This window comes from Cynoglossus semilaevis, chromosome 1 (genome assembly GCF_000523025.1).
Source record: "Cynoglossus semilaevis isolate Cse_v1.0 chromosome 1, Cse_v1.0, whole genome shotgun sequence".
NCBI lineage: Eukaryota > Metazoa > Chordata > Actinopteri > Pleuronectiformes > Cynoglossidae > Cynoglossus > Cynoglossus semilaevis.
Window position 1 is genome coordinate 17,161,844 of NC_024307.1, and position 20,426 is coordinate 17,182,269.

General features: G+C 40.8%; 1 protein-coding gene across 2 annotated transcripts in view; it reads left to right on the plus strand.

Moving 5' to 3' along the window:
- arhgap5 (Rho GTPase activating protein 5) overlaps positions 1-20,426 on the plus strand; it is a 43,215-nt gene that overhangs the window by 2,852 nt on the left and 19,937 nt on the right. For both annotated transcript variants that reach the window (XM_017035860.2, XM_025055203.1), the window contains exons 2-3: positions 6,150-10,091; positions 12,497-12,650. In XM_017035860.2, coding sequence (XP_016891349.1) covers positions 6,357-10,091; positions 12,497-12,650 — 3,889 coding nt within the window. In that variant the 5' untranslated portion in view covers positions 6,150-6,356. The remainder of the gene's footprint in view (positions 1-6,149; positions 10,092-12,496; positions 12,651-20,426) is intronic.

Sequence of the window (20,426 nt, forward strand, 5' to 3'; positions counted from 1 at the left end):
GCTGAAAATTATCTTTAAAGTATCCGATTAGATTAATTGTTCCTAATGACCTTGTGTTTGCGTCCCTTCAGTTAACCTTACTGTTACATATATAACAAATTGTGAGTGTGGAGTTTTCTTAGCCCACTGTAAAAGGAGTTCTAAGCTGTGTGAGCTTGTTCAGTTTTCTGAGATGATACACGCTATACAAGTGATAGGCTGCATAACTGACAAGGGCGGCTGCCAGTCAGGGCTGAATATCGTCCAATTCTGCTCAATGGACCGGTAGGTCATTTGCATCTCTATTTCACTCCCTGATGTCACCTCTTTAAAATCATCCCATATTATCTGATGTTTAATTACACATACAGTATCTGTTTCACAATCTGCAGCTGCAGTCATAGTTGCGGGTCAGTGGGTTTGTCCTGCTGCTGCAGCTCTGTATGTCATTTGTGCCGTCTCACCCTGCCTGAGATCTTTTTGCCCCAAACTGTCCTTAAAAAGACCTTCTGGCTTTTATCTAAGGCAATCAACGTGATAGATTTTCCTTCCTACTCTTGTAGTCGTTTCCACTGCACTTTTCTTAAACTATTTGCTTTAATCTTGAATTATAGTGGTTATTAAAAGCAGAGAATATTAGCCAGGGCCAATTGGATTGATGTATAGCCAGTATTTTCTTTGTTGTTCCACTTAGTACATTTTTTTAAATGTCTGTAATGAGTTGTTGCGACAAAATTCATCTTTATTGTCACAGTGGAAAGCAGATGGTACTAAAACGAAACTTAAATCTTATTACTGTTCACTTTTACTGAATCAAATGTATTGTAAACCCGGTGAGATTTTTGGATTTCCCAAGTATTCATTTTCATTGTCTAACAGTGGTTCTCAAACTGTGGTACGTGCTCTCTAGTGGTACGCAGGGAAAATTCATATTTTCACATTTACATTTTGAATTGAATAAATCTGAAACATACCATGCACAATTAATACAACATGTAAACATAAATATCTTTCTAAACCTCTCTCCTGTGGTGGAAGCTAACAGTGAAGGCCTCTGCTGCTATATTCTAATGTTGGTCATCATGGTGGTACTCAGAGAGATCAGTGTTTTCTCAGGTGGTACAGAGTAGAAAAAGTTGGAGAACCACTGGTCTAACATAATTGAACAGATAGTAATAACTGACAAATCTGTAGGCATTCTTGTGTCTGCGATTAGACCAGCACAGAGATCATTCTTGTTTTTGCACACTGCTAAAATGGTGGGAAATATTCAATATTAATCAAAGGATCCAGAAACCACACATGCACCTCTGCAGGGTCAAGTCTCTTGAGTCGGTGCCTAAACTCTGCCTCTTCTTACATCATCAACACTCTGGGAAAGGGGAGGTCTGGTGAGTGATACTCAGTTTCAGGTCTGGGCCTGACTCTGCAGGAGGTTGACATAGTTAAAAATGAGCCAAGACTCTGTTTAAAAAAATGCTGAGGCCCTTCTCAAGGATTTTTTCCCATGAAGCACCGGGCTGCTGGAAACTTTTTTAAGTTATGGATTTGTACAATGAGGCGGATGAAGATGGAGGATACAATTTCACTTTTATAATTTTTTACTTTTTTTGGGGTTGTAGTACTTTTTTAAAAAGAGGTAAATGGTTCTTATTCAAAATGGGTACCACAGTTTACGCCATAGTGAACAACCTGTGAAGATTATGCAAATGAGTCCACTGGTATGTGAAAATAGTTTCCTCAAGTTTCCATTGTTGCTAAAACCTTGCTGGATGTTATTTTGTGCTAAAATGCAAGAGGGTTTCTAAACTTCATTGGCTTAGATTTTATTAACATAAGTCACAGGTTAATTAAATGTCCTAAATACTGTATATCAAAACCTTTTTCTGTATATTGCAGAAACAGCTTGTATCTTGTAGAACCCGCGGAGAGTTGCTTTCAAAACTTCAGAGAGAGAGAGACCGAGGAAGGGATAGAGAGAGTGAGGGCTAGAGAGAAGGAGAGGGACAGGGGGCGGGAGAGAGAGAGAGAGAGAGAGAGAGAGAGAGACAGACAGCATCTTTTCTCTCCCTCCCTTTCTGTGGGTTGGCAGAAGATTCTATAATGGGACAAACATTTGCTGTGTTTTGATCTTTGTTTACAAATCCTTCTAAGCAGCAAATGTACCTCTGATTGGCTGTTTTGCCACATGCCAAATTCAGCGCTGCTCGTCCATTTCATCGCCCAGAAAAATGATGAAACATATGTCGTCATTCTCATTTATCCCCACATAACTTCCTATATTGTATTTAGTTTCATTTTTGGCATAAGAAGAAAGGGTATTGATTTTTATGAAGTATTTTGGTGTGAAATAGCAGCAATAAGTGAATGGAAAGTGAAATTCTTATATAAAATGGTATCTTTCTGCCTGTGCAATAAATGCATTAAAATCTTCACAAATTAATTCACACTTTTAACACGTTAATTTCTGACAACTCAGGAAATAAACTTTTAAGTTGCTGGTATGTGGCTAATAAGCACTGCATACATTTGTGAAAGGCAATATTTTTAATTAAGCTATAATAATAAGAATACTTTTAGAACAAACGTTTTCTTTAGTTTGCAATTGTGCATTCAAATATACTGTATGTATTTAAATTTTTATATTGTTGGTTTGGCTGTCTGTTTTTTTCACTGAGGGGGTGGTGGCTCACATTCAAAACTGCACATTGTGACCTTTTATTTGTCTGCAGCTTAAAATGTGTCATGGGTTTAAAACCTGATACTGCGCGCCAAGAAATCCTGTGAGGCGTGGTCACTAGTACGCCTCCAAAATCCCCGTCTGTTCTGAGAATGGAGGGGAAGAGTTTGGAGGAGTTGTTTTCTCATTTAGCCTGTTCACTGTTATTTTATGGTTTGTTTTTTTTAAATTTGACTCATGTCTGTCATCTATTCCCTGAGATCAGAACTGTTTTTGGTAAAGGCAGCAAGTATTGGAAGAGGATCTTCTCTTCCACAGCCGGGCTGTGGAATTTTGACAAAAAAAAAAAATTCTGTCGATTGCAGTCGATGCAGCTTCAAAGGGATGCCAGCCTTGGCAGAGTGTTCTGTGTTTTAGGCTTTACAGCATTTAGTCGTCTCTAAAACAGGCTTGCCAAGTGATACCTTAATCCCCCCTCAGCAGCCTCACAGAGAATAGACTAATCATGGCCACGTTAAGCTGTTAGTGCAACAAAAAATCTTTGTGGGGCAGTAGATTTACAGCAGTTAGACCACCACAGGCTGTACAGGTGTTTACAGCCCACAGTCAACATGTTAGTGCTTTTTACTCTCCCTTATCTCACCTTTCTTCTCTTCCATGAGTCTCCCAGTGTCTTGTACTGCCCCCTTGACAACAGAGTGAATGTTGTCTTTGATACTATCTGATCAAAAATGCACAACAGATGTTTGAGAGTTTGGGAGAGCAATCTTCTCAAACACTGGTTTGGATGAGAGTGGGAAGGAATGTGGGGCTGGAATAATGAGTTGGTTACTCCATCACAGGAAATTAATAGATTCAATGTTTTGTAATTGACGGGTTTATTGTGTTCCCAAGTTAAGATTCTCCTTGTTTATGAGAATTTAGTCACTTTGTTGTTTACAATTGAAGTCATACAATTGTATGACTTAACATGGAGAGTTGTTCATGCTGTCAGTTGGACTAAATACCCAAAGTGAACGTATGTCATGGTACTATTTGGTTTAAGTTATAAATTTGCCTCATTGCTGAAGGCACACGTTTGAACGTCGGTTCCCACATTGGATTGTTGTCATTTTTGAAATAATTTCAATTCTACTCAAATAGAGAAGTTTGTTCTGAAAGCCCTATTTTACAGTACGTTCCCCCAGCACTCATGTTTTTCCTGCCTTAACCAGGAATTTGAGTTTAAGAGTTTAAATATAAGCCTAACCTGGTTCCCAAAGTGTGGTGATGAACTCCCCGCTTCCCGTATATATTATTTTTATTCATCCCGCTGTGTGGCAATTGCACAATTTTCCCTTTATTTAAGGAGATTATCAGTTTTTTAAATAAAGGTATGTGGTATTCTGAAGTAATAGTTGTGTCATTATTAGAATAATTGAAGGATTCAATAGCCCTGGAAAAGGGTTTTTGTTTTAAAATTATGTGAGCAACAACATGATAACATTCATGTTATTTTCTTAAACTCAGATATCTGCTGAAGTTAGATGTGTCACACGTAACAGCAGAGGAACTTATGTGGGGGCTTACTGGGTTAGGTAAGGTTTTCTAAACCTGAAGGACCTGCTAGTCTGTCTGTTCCCTGACGTCATCTAATGTCCTGGGTGTGTCTGAGGGGCCCTACGCTGCTCTTGATGTTAGAAGTCAAAACCCTGGATCAGGCATTTACATTTAAGGCACATTTTCTGTACAAGCCTCAAATACTTTTTCATCCCCGTGTTAGTTTGCCTTCATGTAGAGGATCAGAGCTTTTCATGTCAAATACGTCCATGAATTAGGTCCTTGTTCTCTCTCATTTTACACAGTGTTGTGAATTATCTACTTCTGAAAAAGTTCCAACCAGCTTCGGTTATATTTTCCTTGTAGTGCTTTTAATATAAGAAATCTTGGTATATATTTAAACACACTATTTTTTTGTAATGTAAAAACATGTTTTTGTAAAATTTTAAAGTTTGGAACACTACAGCACATTTGGTTATATGAATAATGTTTAAAGGCATTAGGATGTTGTAAATTTATGTAAACAAACAAGTCATTTTCTGCAGTGTAGCTGTGGAATGAAAATTGATACAAATACTCTGTTGGAGGAAGAAGCCCATCTAGAAAGTGGGGAAAAAAAGAAGCCCTGCATAGGTGACATCATCACCTTGACTTGTATAAACAGTGTGTATGCGTGTGTGAGGGGGGTTGTCTTGAATTCCTCCTATGGAGCAGTTTCTCAGGCTCAGCATGCCATCTTTGCTGCAGGTAGTGATTTCATTTAATGCAGACTTAGAAGCTGATTGCAATCATTCTGTAAAAAACACAACAATGGTTGCAATCTTTTCTGCTGTTTATCAGTTGCAGTGAGGGTCATCCTATGGTACAGGCTAATTTGACTGAGACATTTGTATGTGATCCCGCTCAAAAGGCTTGCACACATCTCCAGTAACTGCTTACAATTTCTAATTAAAAGAAAGCCCAAATTGTTGAAAAGTTGTCATTTCAGTTGAAAATGGGAAAATTGTATGGGGTTTAACAACAAGATGGCCAATTAAAGCTGCGTTAATCAACAGTAAAATGGATGGATGGAGGGAGAGAGGGAGGGAGGGAGGGATGGATGGATAGATAGATACTTTATTGATCCCAAAGGGAAATTAAGGCATAATAGATAGAAAAAACTATTCCATTGGGGAGTCGCTTTGGTAAGTTAGGGATGTAGAGCAAAAATAAACATTATTGGTTAAAACTAGCAAAAACAATCAGTATTATGAATTTAGCCCTAATCACATACCTTAGGGTTATGCTGATGATTATAAAAAAATCTCTGAAGTGATTCATTTTCACCGTTTTTCATTTTCCCAGCAAAGCAAATCATTTCTAGGTCAGTGGTTGTCAAAGGGCTAGAATTGCTTGACATTTTTATCCTGCCTCGGCACAAATTGGTTGAATGCACTTCAGGAAAACATGACATTGCCTAGCATGGTCTTCCATTGAATAATGCTCTAACACATTACTGGTTTTAATTTTTATAAAAACTGCATTACCTTTACTCAAACATTTCTCTTTTTATCACAGTATTTTAAAACTGTTTTACTATTGTGAATATGTGTTTTTTTTTAAAAAAATCTATATTTCTGTATTGTTTCACATAAAGCTCAATCAAAAGATCAATTTTTAATCTATTGACCCCAACTAGAGATTAGTTTTGTCATGCACTGGCTTGATAATGCTAGCTTTGTCTAATTTGCTGATAACTGTCTTACCAGTGCCAGGTTAACATGACTGATTTGGTTTTTTTTTATTGTCCATGTACACGTGTCCTGCAGAGATAGGCACCGAAACAACAAGCTGATTATATGATTTGTGATAAGGACTATGAAGTGCTCAGAGGAGAAATCAGTGCACAAGTGTTTTTGTTTGTTAAACCGTTTATCTATCATTTTCCTAATTATGAATTCTTGTCTTGCAGGCAGGCGATAAAAGAAGAAACAGGCTCCTTGCTCCTAGCTTAAAGGAGACACAAGATAGAACCAGAGCAGGAGACTGAGGAGAATTGTACCAGGAACAAGGAGTAGTTGAAACAATTGTGCCTCTGCATCACTGATGAGAAGAACTGGAATGATATCCTGAACTTTTTTCTAGAATTTAACAAGGTAGCAATGAGCGGGGAGAAATAATGGCCAAAAACAAAGATGCACGCCCCCCGACATTTGCCGTCAGTGTGGTGGGCCTCTCAGGTACCGAGAAGGAGAAGGGAAATTGTGGTGTGGGCAAATCCTGCCTGTGCAATCGTTATATACGCCCTGATGCGGATAACTACTACTCAGAGCACACCTCAGTGCTGAGCACAATAGACTTTGGTGGACGTGTTGTTAACAATGACCACTTCCTTTACTGGGGGGATGTATCCCATCGAGGGGACGATGGCTTGGACTGTAAAATACAAATCATTGAGCAAACAGAGTTCATTGATGACCAAACATTTCTTCCGCACCGGAGTACGAACCTGCAGCCATATACAAAACGAGCTGCAGCTACCAAGCTTCAGTCAGCAGAGAAGCTGATGTATATCTGCACGGACCAGCTAGGCCTGGAACAGGACTTTGACCAGAAGCAGATGCCAGACGGAAAGCTGAACATTGATGGTTTTGTGCTCTGTGTTGACGTTAGTAAGGGTTGCAATAGGAAATTTGAAGACCAAATGAAATTTGTCAACAGCCTCTACTCTCAAATTGCCAAGTCGAAGAAGCCTATTGTTTTTGCTGCCACAAAATGTGACGAGTGTGTGGACCAGCACCTTAGGGATATGCAAAATTTTGTTGCGAGCAAGAAAAACTTAATGCTAATAGAGACTTCAGCACGCACCAATGTCAATGTGGAGCTGTGTTTTAATGCCCTCATTCAGCAGCTAGATAAAACACGAGGGAAACCAAAAACTGTGCCATATCTGGAGGCCTATAAAGTCCAAAGGCAGCTTATTGCCTCAGTGACAGATAGATTTGAAAAACTGATGGTGCACACAGTCAGAGACTATCATACCACGTGGAAAACTGTGATCACTGGTATGAAGGGCCAATCCGAATATGATGACTTTATCACATTGGAGGGCTCCAGGAAAGCACGCAACATGTTCTCAAAGCACATTGCACAACTTAAACAGGAGCACATTAAGAGGAGGAGGGAAGAGTACCTTACAACACTACCCAAGACTCTTAATAACATCCTCAACAACTTGGATGAGGTCGAGCACCTCACATGGCCTGAGGCACAAAGTGTGATTCGAAACAGGCCTGATTTCCAGTACTGGTTTGTAATTCTGGAACAGACACCGTGGGATGAGACGGACCACGTGGACAACAGTGATCGCCGCATACCATTTGACCTCCTTAATACACCTGATGGTGAGAGGATTTATCGCAATCATGTGCAACATCTGTTGTCAGAAAAGAGAAGGCTGGAAATGAAAGATAGATTCAAGAAGACCTTAGACAGGGTTCATTTTATCAGCCCAGGGCAGTCTTGGGAGGAAGTCATGTGCTTCGTCATGGAGGACGAGGCCTACAAGTACATCACAGAATCAGATAGGAGGGATGTTTACTGCAGACACCAGCAGGAAATAGTTGAAAGGGCTAAGGAGGATTTTCAGGAAATGCTTTTTGAGCATGCTGAGCTCTTTTATGACTTGGATTTAAATGCCACCCCTAGCTGTGACAAGATGAGCGAAATTCACAGTGTGCTTAATGAGGAGCCCAGATATAGAGCGCTGCAAAAGCTTGCACCAGACAGAGAGTCTCTCCTCCTTAAACACATTGGATTTGTTTACCATCCCACAAAAGAAACATGCCTGAGTGGGCAAAACTGCGTTGACCTAAAAGTGGAGCAGGTTCTGGCAAACAGACTGGTGCAGCTGGACCATGGGCGCTCCAATCTCTACTACAACAGCGCCAGCATTGATAAGATCAACCTTTGCCTTCTGGGAAGGGATGGACTCTCACAGGAATTAGCCAATGAGATTAGAGCTCAGTCCACAGATGACGAGTATACCCTTGATGGTAAAATTTATGAATTGGAGCTGCTTTCTGTTGATGTAAACTCCACCCTGCTCTTTAGCCACACGTGGATCTCCACATTTAAACCACATGGTTGCTTTTGTGTCTTTAACTCCATCGAGTCTCTCAACTGCATTGGAGACTGCATAGGAAGAATCAGAGCAGAGATTTCGCAGAGCCGGAGAGACAGATTTGCCCAACCTCTACCTTTTATTCTTATCTTGGCAAACCAGAGGGACAGTGTCTATAAAAACATACCTATTCTCCGTCACCAGGGCCAACAGCTAGCAAACAAGCTACAGTGCACCTTTGTTGACATCACCTCTGTGGCTTTTCCACGCAAATTCACTGAGTTCCAAATAAAGCAGGGTCTCAGAGCAATCTTGGAGGGTCTAAAGCACAACTATGATGTCTTAGCTCCACTGCCCTCTATCAAGGACATGTCAGAGACGGACCTTAGAATAGTTATGTGTGCTATGTGCTGGGATCCTTTCAGTGTTGACCTTATCCTCTCACCTTTCCTGGACTCACATTGCTGCAGTGCTGGACAGCCCGGTCAGAGCAACACACTTATACTGGACAAGATCATTGGTGATACCAGGAGAAGAATCCAGGTCACAGTGCTGTCTTATCACTCTGCCATTGGTGTTCGCAAAGATGAACTGGTGCATGGCTACATTTTGGTATATTCTGCCAAACGAAAGGCCTCCATGGCGACACTGCGGGCATTTTTAGCTGAAGTCCAAGATGTAATACCTGTTCAGATGGTAGCAATCACAGACAGCCAGGCGGATTTCTTTGAGAATGATTCAATTAAGGAGTTGATGACAGAGGGGGAGCACATAGCCACAGAGATTGCTGCCAAGTTTACTGCTCTATACTCACTGTCACAGTATCATCGACAAACAGAGGTGTTTACTCCATTCTTCAACGAAGTGCTGGATAAAAAGCAGAGCATTGAGAGCTCATTCTTGTTCGACAGCTCATCACGGGAGTGCACCACAGGTGCTAGTGAAGATGTCTTCACCACCTCACCTCATAGACAGTCCCCTGCCCACAACACCTACTACCCAGAATCTGATGATGACAATGAAGCCCCCCCACCTTACAGTCCAATAGGTGATGATGTTCAGCTTCTACCCACGCCCAGCGAGCGGGCAAGGTACCGCATCGACCTGGAGGGCAATGAGTATCCAATCCACAGCACGCCTGTGGGAGACCATGAACGCAACCATAAAGTGCCTCCACCTGTGCGGCCCAAACCTGTCCTCCCAAAGCCTAACGTTAAAAAGCTGGACCCCAACTTGCTTAAAACAATTGAGGCCGGCATGCGGAGTAACCGCAGGACACCTCGTGGCCCTGTGATGCACACAGAAGATATCGAGGCTTCAGAAAACTATGCGGACCCTGTGGACACCTTGTTTAGATCCAGGGGTTTCCACAACGATGACATTTATGCGGTGCCAGATGAGGGACACAGCCGACTAGTTAAAATGAGAAACTCTTTTGGTGGGTTGCATGGCCTGCATGTAGGTGGAGAGGAGGAGAACGGCTATGATAGAAAGTCTCAGGCCAGTCGGCGGCCTTCCAAATACAAACATCGCTCTAAAATCCTCTTCAGTAAGACAAAAGCCTACCAAAGACGGTTTCACTCTGACAGTGATGGGGAGGAGTCTTGTCCTGCCACTCAAAAAAAGAAAAAGGGAAGAGCCCACAGGGGCAGTGAGGAAGATCCACTGCTCTCACCTGCTGACCCCTGGAAGGGCGGGATAGACAACCCTGCAATCACGTCCGACCCAGAGCAGGAAGACAAGAAAATGAAGAAGAAGAAGGCAACCAAAACTCCAAAGGAACCAAAGAAGGTGAGTTTTGACTCTGATAAAAAGTTTGACCTTTAACATCAAGTGACAATTTGAAAATTCTACAAAAAACATAATGTGAAACAAATCAATTATGTTGGTCCAATGTTTTTTCAATGCTGACTTGAAATGGAACTCTGGGTGCATTAAATATCAGTGTAATTAAACAATTTTGTGTGAGGGAGGGATGCCAATATCACATCTCTATGTTTAGAGCAATAAAAAGGTGAGCATTTGTTTTTATCAATTAGGCTCTTAGGCTCTATTCAGCTGCAGCTGTAACCTTAAATAAACATCATCTGTGGACACTGTTCAGACACACCTGTGCTCACATTCAAAAGGAAAACCAACACAAGATTGACAGAATATTGGATTGAATATAGTCCATTAGGCTGCATGGCTTTGGCACATATTTGGATTCGCTATAGCACAATTTATGAATATTGGTGGATCCCTTTATTGTGAAAAGAACGACCTTAACCAAACAGCGATGTTTTGAAAGGCAGGTATAATCCCACAATGAGCATGCAGCACACACCCAGACATTACATGTAATTATGCACCAACGCACCAAATTCCTCACAAATGACTTCCAGGTTCATCCACCTCGGAATACACTGGAGAGCTGATATGAAATTTTAACCAGGTCCACATCTGAAGTCAGACTTCAGGATGGACTCTTTATGTTTAGGGGATGGGTAGTTATAATTAGTGCACACAAAAATTGCTAAAGGCTGCATCTAGAATGGCAACATCTGCTTTTGGTGAAAGGTGTGTACAGTGGTTTTCAGAATATAATAAGACTCCAGACAGCAACCTCTTCTGGGCTCAGAACTCACTCTAAACATTTTAGAGTGAGTTACAACAATATGAATTGGAAAATCACCTGCTATTGGAAACAGACAGGGCTTTTTCTGCTGCTAAACTTAAACTAATCAGTTAATCTCGTACAGTGATTTTCAGTGTTTTGGTAGATGTAATTTTAAAAATGACCTATTCATACAAAAGGACTGCTATGACTATACATGCATTAGACAGTCACAAACTAATGCAAATGTTTTTTCTTAATTATTAACAAGAAAAACAAACAAAACTTAATTCTGTAGTCAATTTTAGTATGTCTGTTCTCAACATTGTCGGTATCAAAGTCAACAAATAATAATAATGTGTTCAAAATTGAACTGCCAAAACTGCGAACTGAAATTGGCAGTTTAAAAAAAAAAAAAAATTTAAACTTAATCAAAAACTAGCTAGAGTTTGAAACTTTAATGGATCCAAAATTGTCCTTTGATGCAGAGCAGGAAGAACTGCATGAAGAACATGAGTGATATTTTGTTTAAAGACTCCCTGTACATCAAAACCTGTGTACCTTCTGTAGAGCAAGATGGTACAGGTATCGGTGGTGTATATGGAACTGTGGTTTTAAGGCCTCTGTTCTCTGGAGTCTCATAATAGACAACAATCATTCTGGATAACAGGCCATTTCAGCATTGGCGGAAAACTAGGCATGATAATTCAGTCAGTCATTTTCCTACAGCCCAAACACATACAGTTGGACAACAAACGGAGATGCCCATGTGAGCATGCACACTTGCACGAAATGTCAGATAAAAGTGTGCAAATCAGTGGAGAGTCAGCCTCTGGTGTGACATGAATGCAGAGCATTGTTGAAACAATCAGAGTCTCTTTGATAATCAGAGAGAGGGTAGAGTCGACGGAGCAGCCGGAGGTGCAGAATGGAAGGTGCTTGAGTCGCCTTCCCGACCAATTATGGGAGAGCCTGAGAACAGTGAACTGCTGCAGGCGTGACAACCCTGACAATGGAGGAGTGTGGGAAATCAAAAGCCACCTCGTTACCCATGACTCAGTTTTGACTGTTGTTGTCGTCTTTCTTCTGGTCTTTTTCTCTACATGAACCTCCCCCTGCTCCTTCCCACTCTCTCCTTCCCACATTCTTATAGCTCTCTTTGTAATCTATTCCCAAATTGCCATCCTCTACCTCCCTCTCTGATATGATCTGCCCTCTTAATGATCATGAAGGGGCAGATCTGCTCTCCTTAATGTATTTTTTTAGTCTCTGTCTCCCTTTCATCTTCCTCCATTTATTTTTTTTCCCTTTTCTTAAAATCGTATTTTTTGAGCAATTGCCTTCTTCCTGACCTACTCATCCCTCCTGCGTCATGCCATCTGGCCTTTTCCCTGCTTTTCCCTGGCCCTTTCCCTTAATCTTTTACTTCTCCCTAATAATTCTTTATGGCTGACTCCGTCATTTCATCACATTTTCAATTCTTTCTTTCTCTTTCTCCTCCTTTCCCCCCCACATGCAGTTTCTCATCTTTCTCACTTTCACTTTCACTCTCTTCGCCCTTTTCCTAACTGCTCATAAAATAATACATCTTATTTTTCAGCCAAGATCCTCCAAACCCCCAAAGCCTCTATATCCACCCACCAGGAGAACCTGGGAGAGCAACTATTTTGGTGTCCCACTGCAGAACCTGGTGACCCTGGAGCGACCCATCCCACTGTTTATCGAGAAATGCGTTGAGTACATTGAGCGAATAGGTGAGTCACCACCGCAGTGTTCTGTTAGACTTAGTCCTTTTGTAATGTTTTGTTTGCTATTTCTCCCCGTTGTTTCCCTACCTGCCTCTGCTGGGGTGTATAGGTGCAACCAGGATTTCTGGTATTTTGAAACTCCTGCTTGTGTCATAATATGCAAAAGCTTGGTGGTGGCTGATTTGCCTGTCATATTTTCAAATTAGTAAAGAGGTCGGATGAAGGGATGTACTTGTTGTTAAGGAGTAAGGGGAGAAAAAGGAGGTGGAGGCACATGACTCTCTATAATGAAATCTTGACCCAGCAAGCGTTCATCGTCTGGTCTTCTCTCCAAGCCTTCTGCCAGTCAGTGTGGGTCCATTTTAAAATTGATGAGTTGTGTTGGCACCACTGTTGGTGTGTTGCCAGAACACTGCTGGAACAACCACAAAATAAGACGGGGAGAAAAAATGATGAAGATAAAAAACCTAATTAAGGAATGCAAGTGCAGAGATTTACAGAAGTATGTGTTGTTCATCAATCAACTGCTCGGAAAGGAGAAAGGGAAAATTAAATGATGCCAGGAAGACAGACGGTATTAGAAATTACAGATGTCGGAATGTTTGGAAGGGCACAATAGAGGTTGAACAACAATCCAAGTTTACACAACAGGGAGCAAACAGATCTGGCAGGACTGGTTTGGAACACTTTCTATGTAGAGTTTATCCATTTAATCTGATGTAGTATCACACACTGTGAAATAATGAAAGGTTATCTTTCAGCCTACAATACAAGTTTAAAAAGATTTGCCCCCTGCTGCTGTCAGTGCTCAATCCTGGATATAAAGAATTAGGCAAGAGTACTCTAGCTGAATGTTCTGTCTCAGAATTTGATCCTGACTTGATAGAAACCTCTTGATGATGTTAATGTGGTTATTTTGTGGTGAGAAGAAATACTGGATTTAAAGCCCAAACACATTGGTCACTTCTTTGAGACAAACCCTTTGAAAAACATGACTGCAGTGACTCCCATTACCGCCAGCCACTGCTGTGTGGAGCAACTTTATTCAAATGAAACATGGTTTATAAAAAGACAAGTGGCCTGTTAGAACACGTTCAGCTTCCAGTAAGTGACACAAACCTCCTGTGCATGCTGGGTATGTGTGTTTGGCTTCTTGCCCAACCGTCGTTAGAGACGGCCTCTCCCAGAGTTTGGGCTGTTGCTAAAAAGTCATGGATGAGTCTGGTAGATAATTATACTCTGTGCTCGACCCTAGATTCCATAGTGTTTGTTTTCATTTTTGTCCTGGTGACAGCAGTGGTACTTCTGTCACTTGTTTCTAAATGAGCTCCTGGCTTCACACATCAGGCTGTTAAAATAAACAAACAACACATGCAAGGCAGGGTCAGCTGGTAAAAAAAGAGCTATTTCCCCAGAAAAAAAATTGTAATGGCTTAAACTGCTGAGCATTGTTTGAGAGTTTTTCTGCTGGGTGCGCTTTGCTGTGTATTTAAGACCAACACTGGGCAATGGCACAAAGTGTTTAAGACCAACACTGGGCAATGGCACAGTGTCTAAGACTCGTTGTTTAATGCAACACAGGCATGGAGTCTCATGCAAATCCTGGCTCTATGGTTCAAAGGTCGACTTCCTGCCCTCTGAGCTGCGGTCCTATCAATAATTATTTTTTATGTTAAATGTTTTTAATGTTGATACACCACAAGTCTGAGGAATCAAAGAATTGCAGAAATAAGTTAAATATGTGTAAATATTTTTTATGTGTTGTTTTGCATCTATGGTAATTTTAAATTACCACAGATGCAGTGTGTTGCAGTTGAAACAAACTTGCTCCTTATTTTCTTATCATCCTTCTCCTCCTCTATTGTATGCAGCAAATATAAAAATGTACATGAAAAGAAGACATTTCCTGTCTTTTTAAATGAATGAGCGATTGTAGGTTTTCTTTTTTTTAACTTTTCTCAGTTTAAGTTGATGGCTCTTAATTCCTGGCCTAAAAATCCCTCCTGATAATGTTTTGTCAGAATCTACATGAGCCTGCCAATCAAGTTTAGGGTTAATCCCAGCTCTTTGTGCGTCTGTGTCTGCCAGCTGACAAATGTTTCCAAAATTTCTTGGTGGAACAGCCTCTCCCTCTCCTGTCTCTTACTGGAGTATGATTTCTTATCAAGAAACACCTATGTGCAGTTTTTTTAAAGACTCTCTATTACGTAACTTTAATATCCAGGCAGCCGTTGAGGATTTACAACTTGATGAGACCCTTTTGGGTCATTTCCTTGTGTGTCTGTTTGCTTTAGTTGTGGTTTAAAGCCCTGCATGTGCAGCACTATATGGGGCTGAAGTGAAGCGCTGTAGTGGATTCTAGGTTTCAAAGCTGTGCCATATTTTGGGTGGAAAAATAGGCTAAAATCTTTTGAGAGCAACCTCGCAAACCTCTGCTAAATTAATATCCCAGAAGGCATAGAGTACTGTGACTCTAGCTGACCTTTGACTGATTAGCAGTGAAGGAGGAAGGAGACGCTCCCAAAGGGAATCATTAAAACATCAACCATTATATGGCACTATTGTTGTTTCTGCTCTCAACACTAGACACTTGTCATGTTAATAGGGGTGAAAGTCAAAGTGTGAAATCTCTCCCCCTTCCTTATCCCGGCCAAAGATTGGGCCTCTTATCGATTTCACTTATAGATCTGTAGTTTTTTACAATCGTGTCATCAATTATGAGGGTCCAGCCAATAGATGGTGAGGACAGATGGACCAGACAAGGTCACAACTAGACAAAAAGACAGAGTTTAGAATCCTTCACATTATTGGTATTGTTATTATTTTTACTATTATAATTATTGTTACTATAATTAGACTGTACTTGACTCAACACGCCACCCAACTGTTACTACAGGCTATAGTCATATCCTGTCGGGTCTACCAGTATGCCCAACAAGAGCCCTAAAAAAAGTCCAGAATGTGGCAGAGCATCTAGTCTTTAACCAACCCAAAAAGGCACATGTAACTCCTTTGCTCATTGATCTACACTGGCTGCCGGTCGCTGTGTGACTACAGTTTTTGCAAATAAATTACAACAATTTTATCTCCTGTTACAGATAAAGAAGTTTTCATCTTGTATTTCGCAGCTGAACAAGTCATTAAAAATAAAGAGGAATGATTCTCCTCAAGACACATTCCCACAATAAAACTAAATCTCAGCCACAGCCAAAGACCAGTCTCTGCTCCAGGTTTCAGTTGTGGTGAACAGACCCAGACTGCCTGATGGTTGATTTTAACCACATGTAATGAGGCACAGAGGCAGAGCGGGTGATAAAAGCTGTTTGTGGTTTCAGGCCTAAGAAAGTGAGAGAAAAGAGCGGAAACTGCGACTTTCTCTGTGTTGGTGAGTTGAGAGTGTGTGAACCTGCGAGACACAGTCTAGCTGCAGGAACTGAAGGTGTGTGAGCGTGACCTTGATTTGTCAATGCTGTGCAAGTGACAAACCAAGATTGTGTGATTCAGACTTCACAGCTTCTGCCCTGGAAGATTGGCTGCAAGTTTCACTTTACAGGAGTTTTATCAGATGTGTTCAGAAGCAGAAGAATGGCTTAGCAGTAAAGACATAGGTATCTGGTTCACATCTACCCTTTGTCCCAACTACTAACTTGGTGGTCTGTGTCACATAAGCGAATCTGGCCTAAAACCTGTGTCGTATCTCTCTGTTGACTAACACAGTGTAGCACCTCGACACAAGTGGAAAATTGACTCTTATCAACGTATTAAGGGTCTGTGAAATGTATTAAGTACTCTGGTCCTGTTCCACTTGAACCGGGAATAGCAACATCTGGGACTGATTATCAGACACTGGAGTTGGAGCTGCTACAGTTTGTGGAATAATCTACTCATTGACTTTCTAGATTAAAAAAAAAGATGTAGACATAAATTTCATAGGCCTCATTGGTTATCTCTGCTGAAGTTGGCTTCAGTTTGACAATAGTTCTCCCTTGAATGGCAGGCATTTTCCTACTCAGCGGTTTTTTTAAAACTAAATGAATGAACTGCGGCAGGATTGACTTTAAAAGGAGATAAGTGGTGTTTATTTAATGAGCATAGCTAGACAGCAACTTCATGTTGTTTATAAAGAATTACACCAACGTCAAAACAGTTGAATTTATATTATTAGGTAAATTACTACTAGATGGCATCATACTAAAGTGCCATTGTTTGCATATAAGCTCTTTCCATCTGTGCTGTAAAGGCTGAGTGAAGAGTTGACTTCTGTAGAACAAAGGTGTGGTCAAATACTTTGGTCCATATGGTAAATGAAAAATGCAGCAGCAGATGGTTGCAGTCTGTCCTGTTCACAACAGCTGATGTCTACTGTGTACCATACAGTAGGCAAGAGAGTTTCTGCTGCTTTGTCAACCTTCCCATTGACTGGTTCTGGATTCATTCCAGATACTTTATCCAAATTATTCAGGGGTGTCCAATAATGGTTATGCTCACTTTGTATTCGTATTACTTTAGATTTAACAGGCCTATCAGGAAATGTCTAGATTTTAGTGGAAGTCTGCAAGAATTGAAATGATGTTTTAAAAAATAGAAATATTGAAGAAAGCTATGTTGGAAAATGTGCATACATTATACAGTAGTAAAGCGCAAAGGTGAAGCCGCCTGCAGCAAAACCTGACATTTCAGACCAAAGTGGTCGTTCTTCAGGAACTGCACAGTTATGCATTTTTGGTCCTAATTAAAAATGTCCGGTATGACTGGAAACACATGCACGCACACACTTACACACACACACCCTCTGTTGTTCCAGGTCTATTACACTGTGGAACATTACCAAGCTGGGCGCACAACTCTCCACACAACCTTTTCCATGAGTCTTCTAATTAAGTTTGCTAACATGTCAAACGTTTTGGTAGCTAAAGTGAAAATACTACGACTTTCAAGAATCTCATAGTGGGAACAAGGGAAAAAAGTCAGGTCCATGGTTGTTCTGTTAGTTTTCTGCTCGTCATTTCAGCACATTCCACTCAGTGCATTCTAATAATAACAACAGTAACACAATAGAAAGACTCCCCCCGGAGTTTTCTGCAGCACTTCTGCAGTGTGTGTGTGTTTAAAGTAAATGAAGCAGGTGGCCTTGAAAACATGGTCATAAATTAAAGTCAGCTGTGAACTGTGCGTGCGTGTTTATATCAGAGCTTCACACTCCAAGCTCCAAGAAGAACCAGAGTTCAGATTAAAGCTCATACCTCCACCCTGCTCTTCATATGGTTTTCTTAAGTTTGAAACACCACAGGGTTTCCATGTTTTAGGGGCCTATGCAGCATATTCATCATATGGTTATTTGTGCATGCAATTGTTGTAGAGATGGGTCAACATTGGAATTGCAGCCAGTTTTAGTGTCAACTTTGGGTACAGCACAGGAAGGTCAGCGTTTGAGGGATTGGAAAAACAACATTCCACATGATTTCTGTCAAACAATCTTGGCCTCCCTCCAAGGAGGAAAACAAAAACATCTGCGCCTCCCCTTCCCACAGACCCCGCACATACATTTACATACATACACTCTTGCATACACAACTACAAACCTGAAAATGTCCATTGTTGAAAAAAAACTTCTGCGAAAACAGAGACAAAATCTGATGTCCAACCTCAGCCCTTGAAAAAACCAAACTTTAAAGAAGTCATACTCCTTCCTTAGTTATTCTCCTTTCTCACTGTACCTGGAACAAATCAATCCATTCATTCTCATCTAAAGTCGATAGTTTACACGCACCCTGTAACTCTTCTCAGCACAGAGTTCCAGTTCCAGTTTTGACACCAGGAATAAATGTAATAGGTGGTGCTTTAGAGTATAAATACATGATCACAGTTGTTCCTTGTGAACCCCACTTCAACAGTTTTTCTCTGACTTACAGTTTGTGTTTTGACTCAGCACCAAATCCTTCTGCTTTTGTGCCTCCTCGGAAGTACACCCGTCTTTCATTTCAACATAAGTATTTGTGCAGCTTCAATCTGTTTACTTTGTATTTGTTGTATTTTTATTGATGGGCTGACATGTACCTGCTCTGGAGCATCAGAAAAGAGAGTTGTTTTTTTTCTGCAGAGCCTAACTGCCTGTACTTCCAGCATCTCTTTGTATATGTGTGGGCATCTGTTTGTGTTTGGCCTTTACGCTGCGGCATCAGGTCATGACCTCACATTTCCCTTCCAAACACAGCTTCCAGTGGAACAGGCTTTTAGATGACCAGGGGTTTTACAAGGTCAGGGGTAAATCTCTTCTTTGTATTGTCAACATTAAGCTCTTTCTGTTAGTCTGATAACTACAGAGAGAGGAAGATGAATGTGTGTGTTGGGGGTTGAACTCCTGTTTGTACCAGCATCCAGACATAAGAAGGTGAAAGATCAGAGCTGTAGAAACCTGATAAAACTCCTGATGGAAGTGATGTGGAAGAGATAGAAATTCATAAAGAAGCTTTGAAAAAAGGAAATAAAAAGAAGTCGGTCGGAGATAAGGAGACATGAGGTAGTCTTTTTAGGGTTTTCACACACACACCATCAGCGGTTTGCTTCTGGTGAACAGCGTTGTTGTTTTGACCAGGGTGACTGTATTCATTTGGCTTTTATTTGCTGTATGTGCATGTGATCAGATTCATTTCCTGTCATCTCCATCCTCCTACATTTTTATCTCCTATTACAACTGCCATTATGTGATAATCTAACCTTGTTTTTACTATGATGAGTATTTGTCATAGACTTTTTTAAACAACCAGCTACACTGCTAGGTGGGAAGAGGGGTCCCCGTGTTCAAAGAATGTTTTTTTATTGTATGTATTAAATGTGTTGAAACACCACAACGCCGATCATTTTTAACTAGTAGCAAAATGACTGGACTGGCTTCTTGTTCCTTCTTCCAAACCCCATGTCATTAACAGAAATCTGATGACGTCCTTGTATTTTACACACACACACACACACTCTGCTGCAGCTGCATTTATTTAAATGTGATGTCTCTGAACTCGTTTAAATTCCGCTCTTGTTTTTTTTTTAACCTTCCAGTTAATGAAATACCACAGTTGTGTTGAGTTGGCGTCACTTGTCACTGAAACTTCATTTTTGGCAGTGTCTGGGCCTGCAGCCAATGATGTAAACAGGAACAATGGAATTCTTTTTTTTTTTTTAATCATCAGCTTTTCTCACATAAAAGCAGTAAAACTTCAGTCGTTCTGGTGGGAATAAAAGCTGCGGATGAGCTGGGTTTGGATGAAGTGACGGTGTCTTTGTGATGACGAGCAGGCGACTGTGACTGTGTCGGGCTGCTCTGCCTCCAAACTCGATTAGAGAAGTTTTTATTAAATGTTTCCTGCTCCACAGAGACGTGGAAGTGCTGTTTGGCACGAAGGCACGAGGAGGAGGTGGAGAGGGAGAAAGGGGGAGCAGAGCGGTGATTAAATGGCTTTTTGATGTTGATGCATTCGGATGTCCCATTGGTTCTTATCTGCACTTAATTTAACGTGAGGAGAGATGGCTGGATGGATGAGTAGTTGGATGGCTGGATGGATGGAATATAAAAGCAACCTCCATTTTTACATCAGCTTTCTGACTCAAAGTTATGTCTTTCTGCAATTTGTCATTTTTATTTTCCTCAGTTTTTTTACATTGCTCAAATTGCAGTGAGTTCTTAATTAAAGTCTATGACAAAACGGCCCACTTAAACTAATTGCAATATTACAGAAAGTGTTATGACTTCGAGGTGCTTCACTGCCTTTTAATTTCTTTACATTTTCT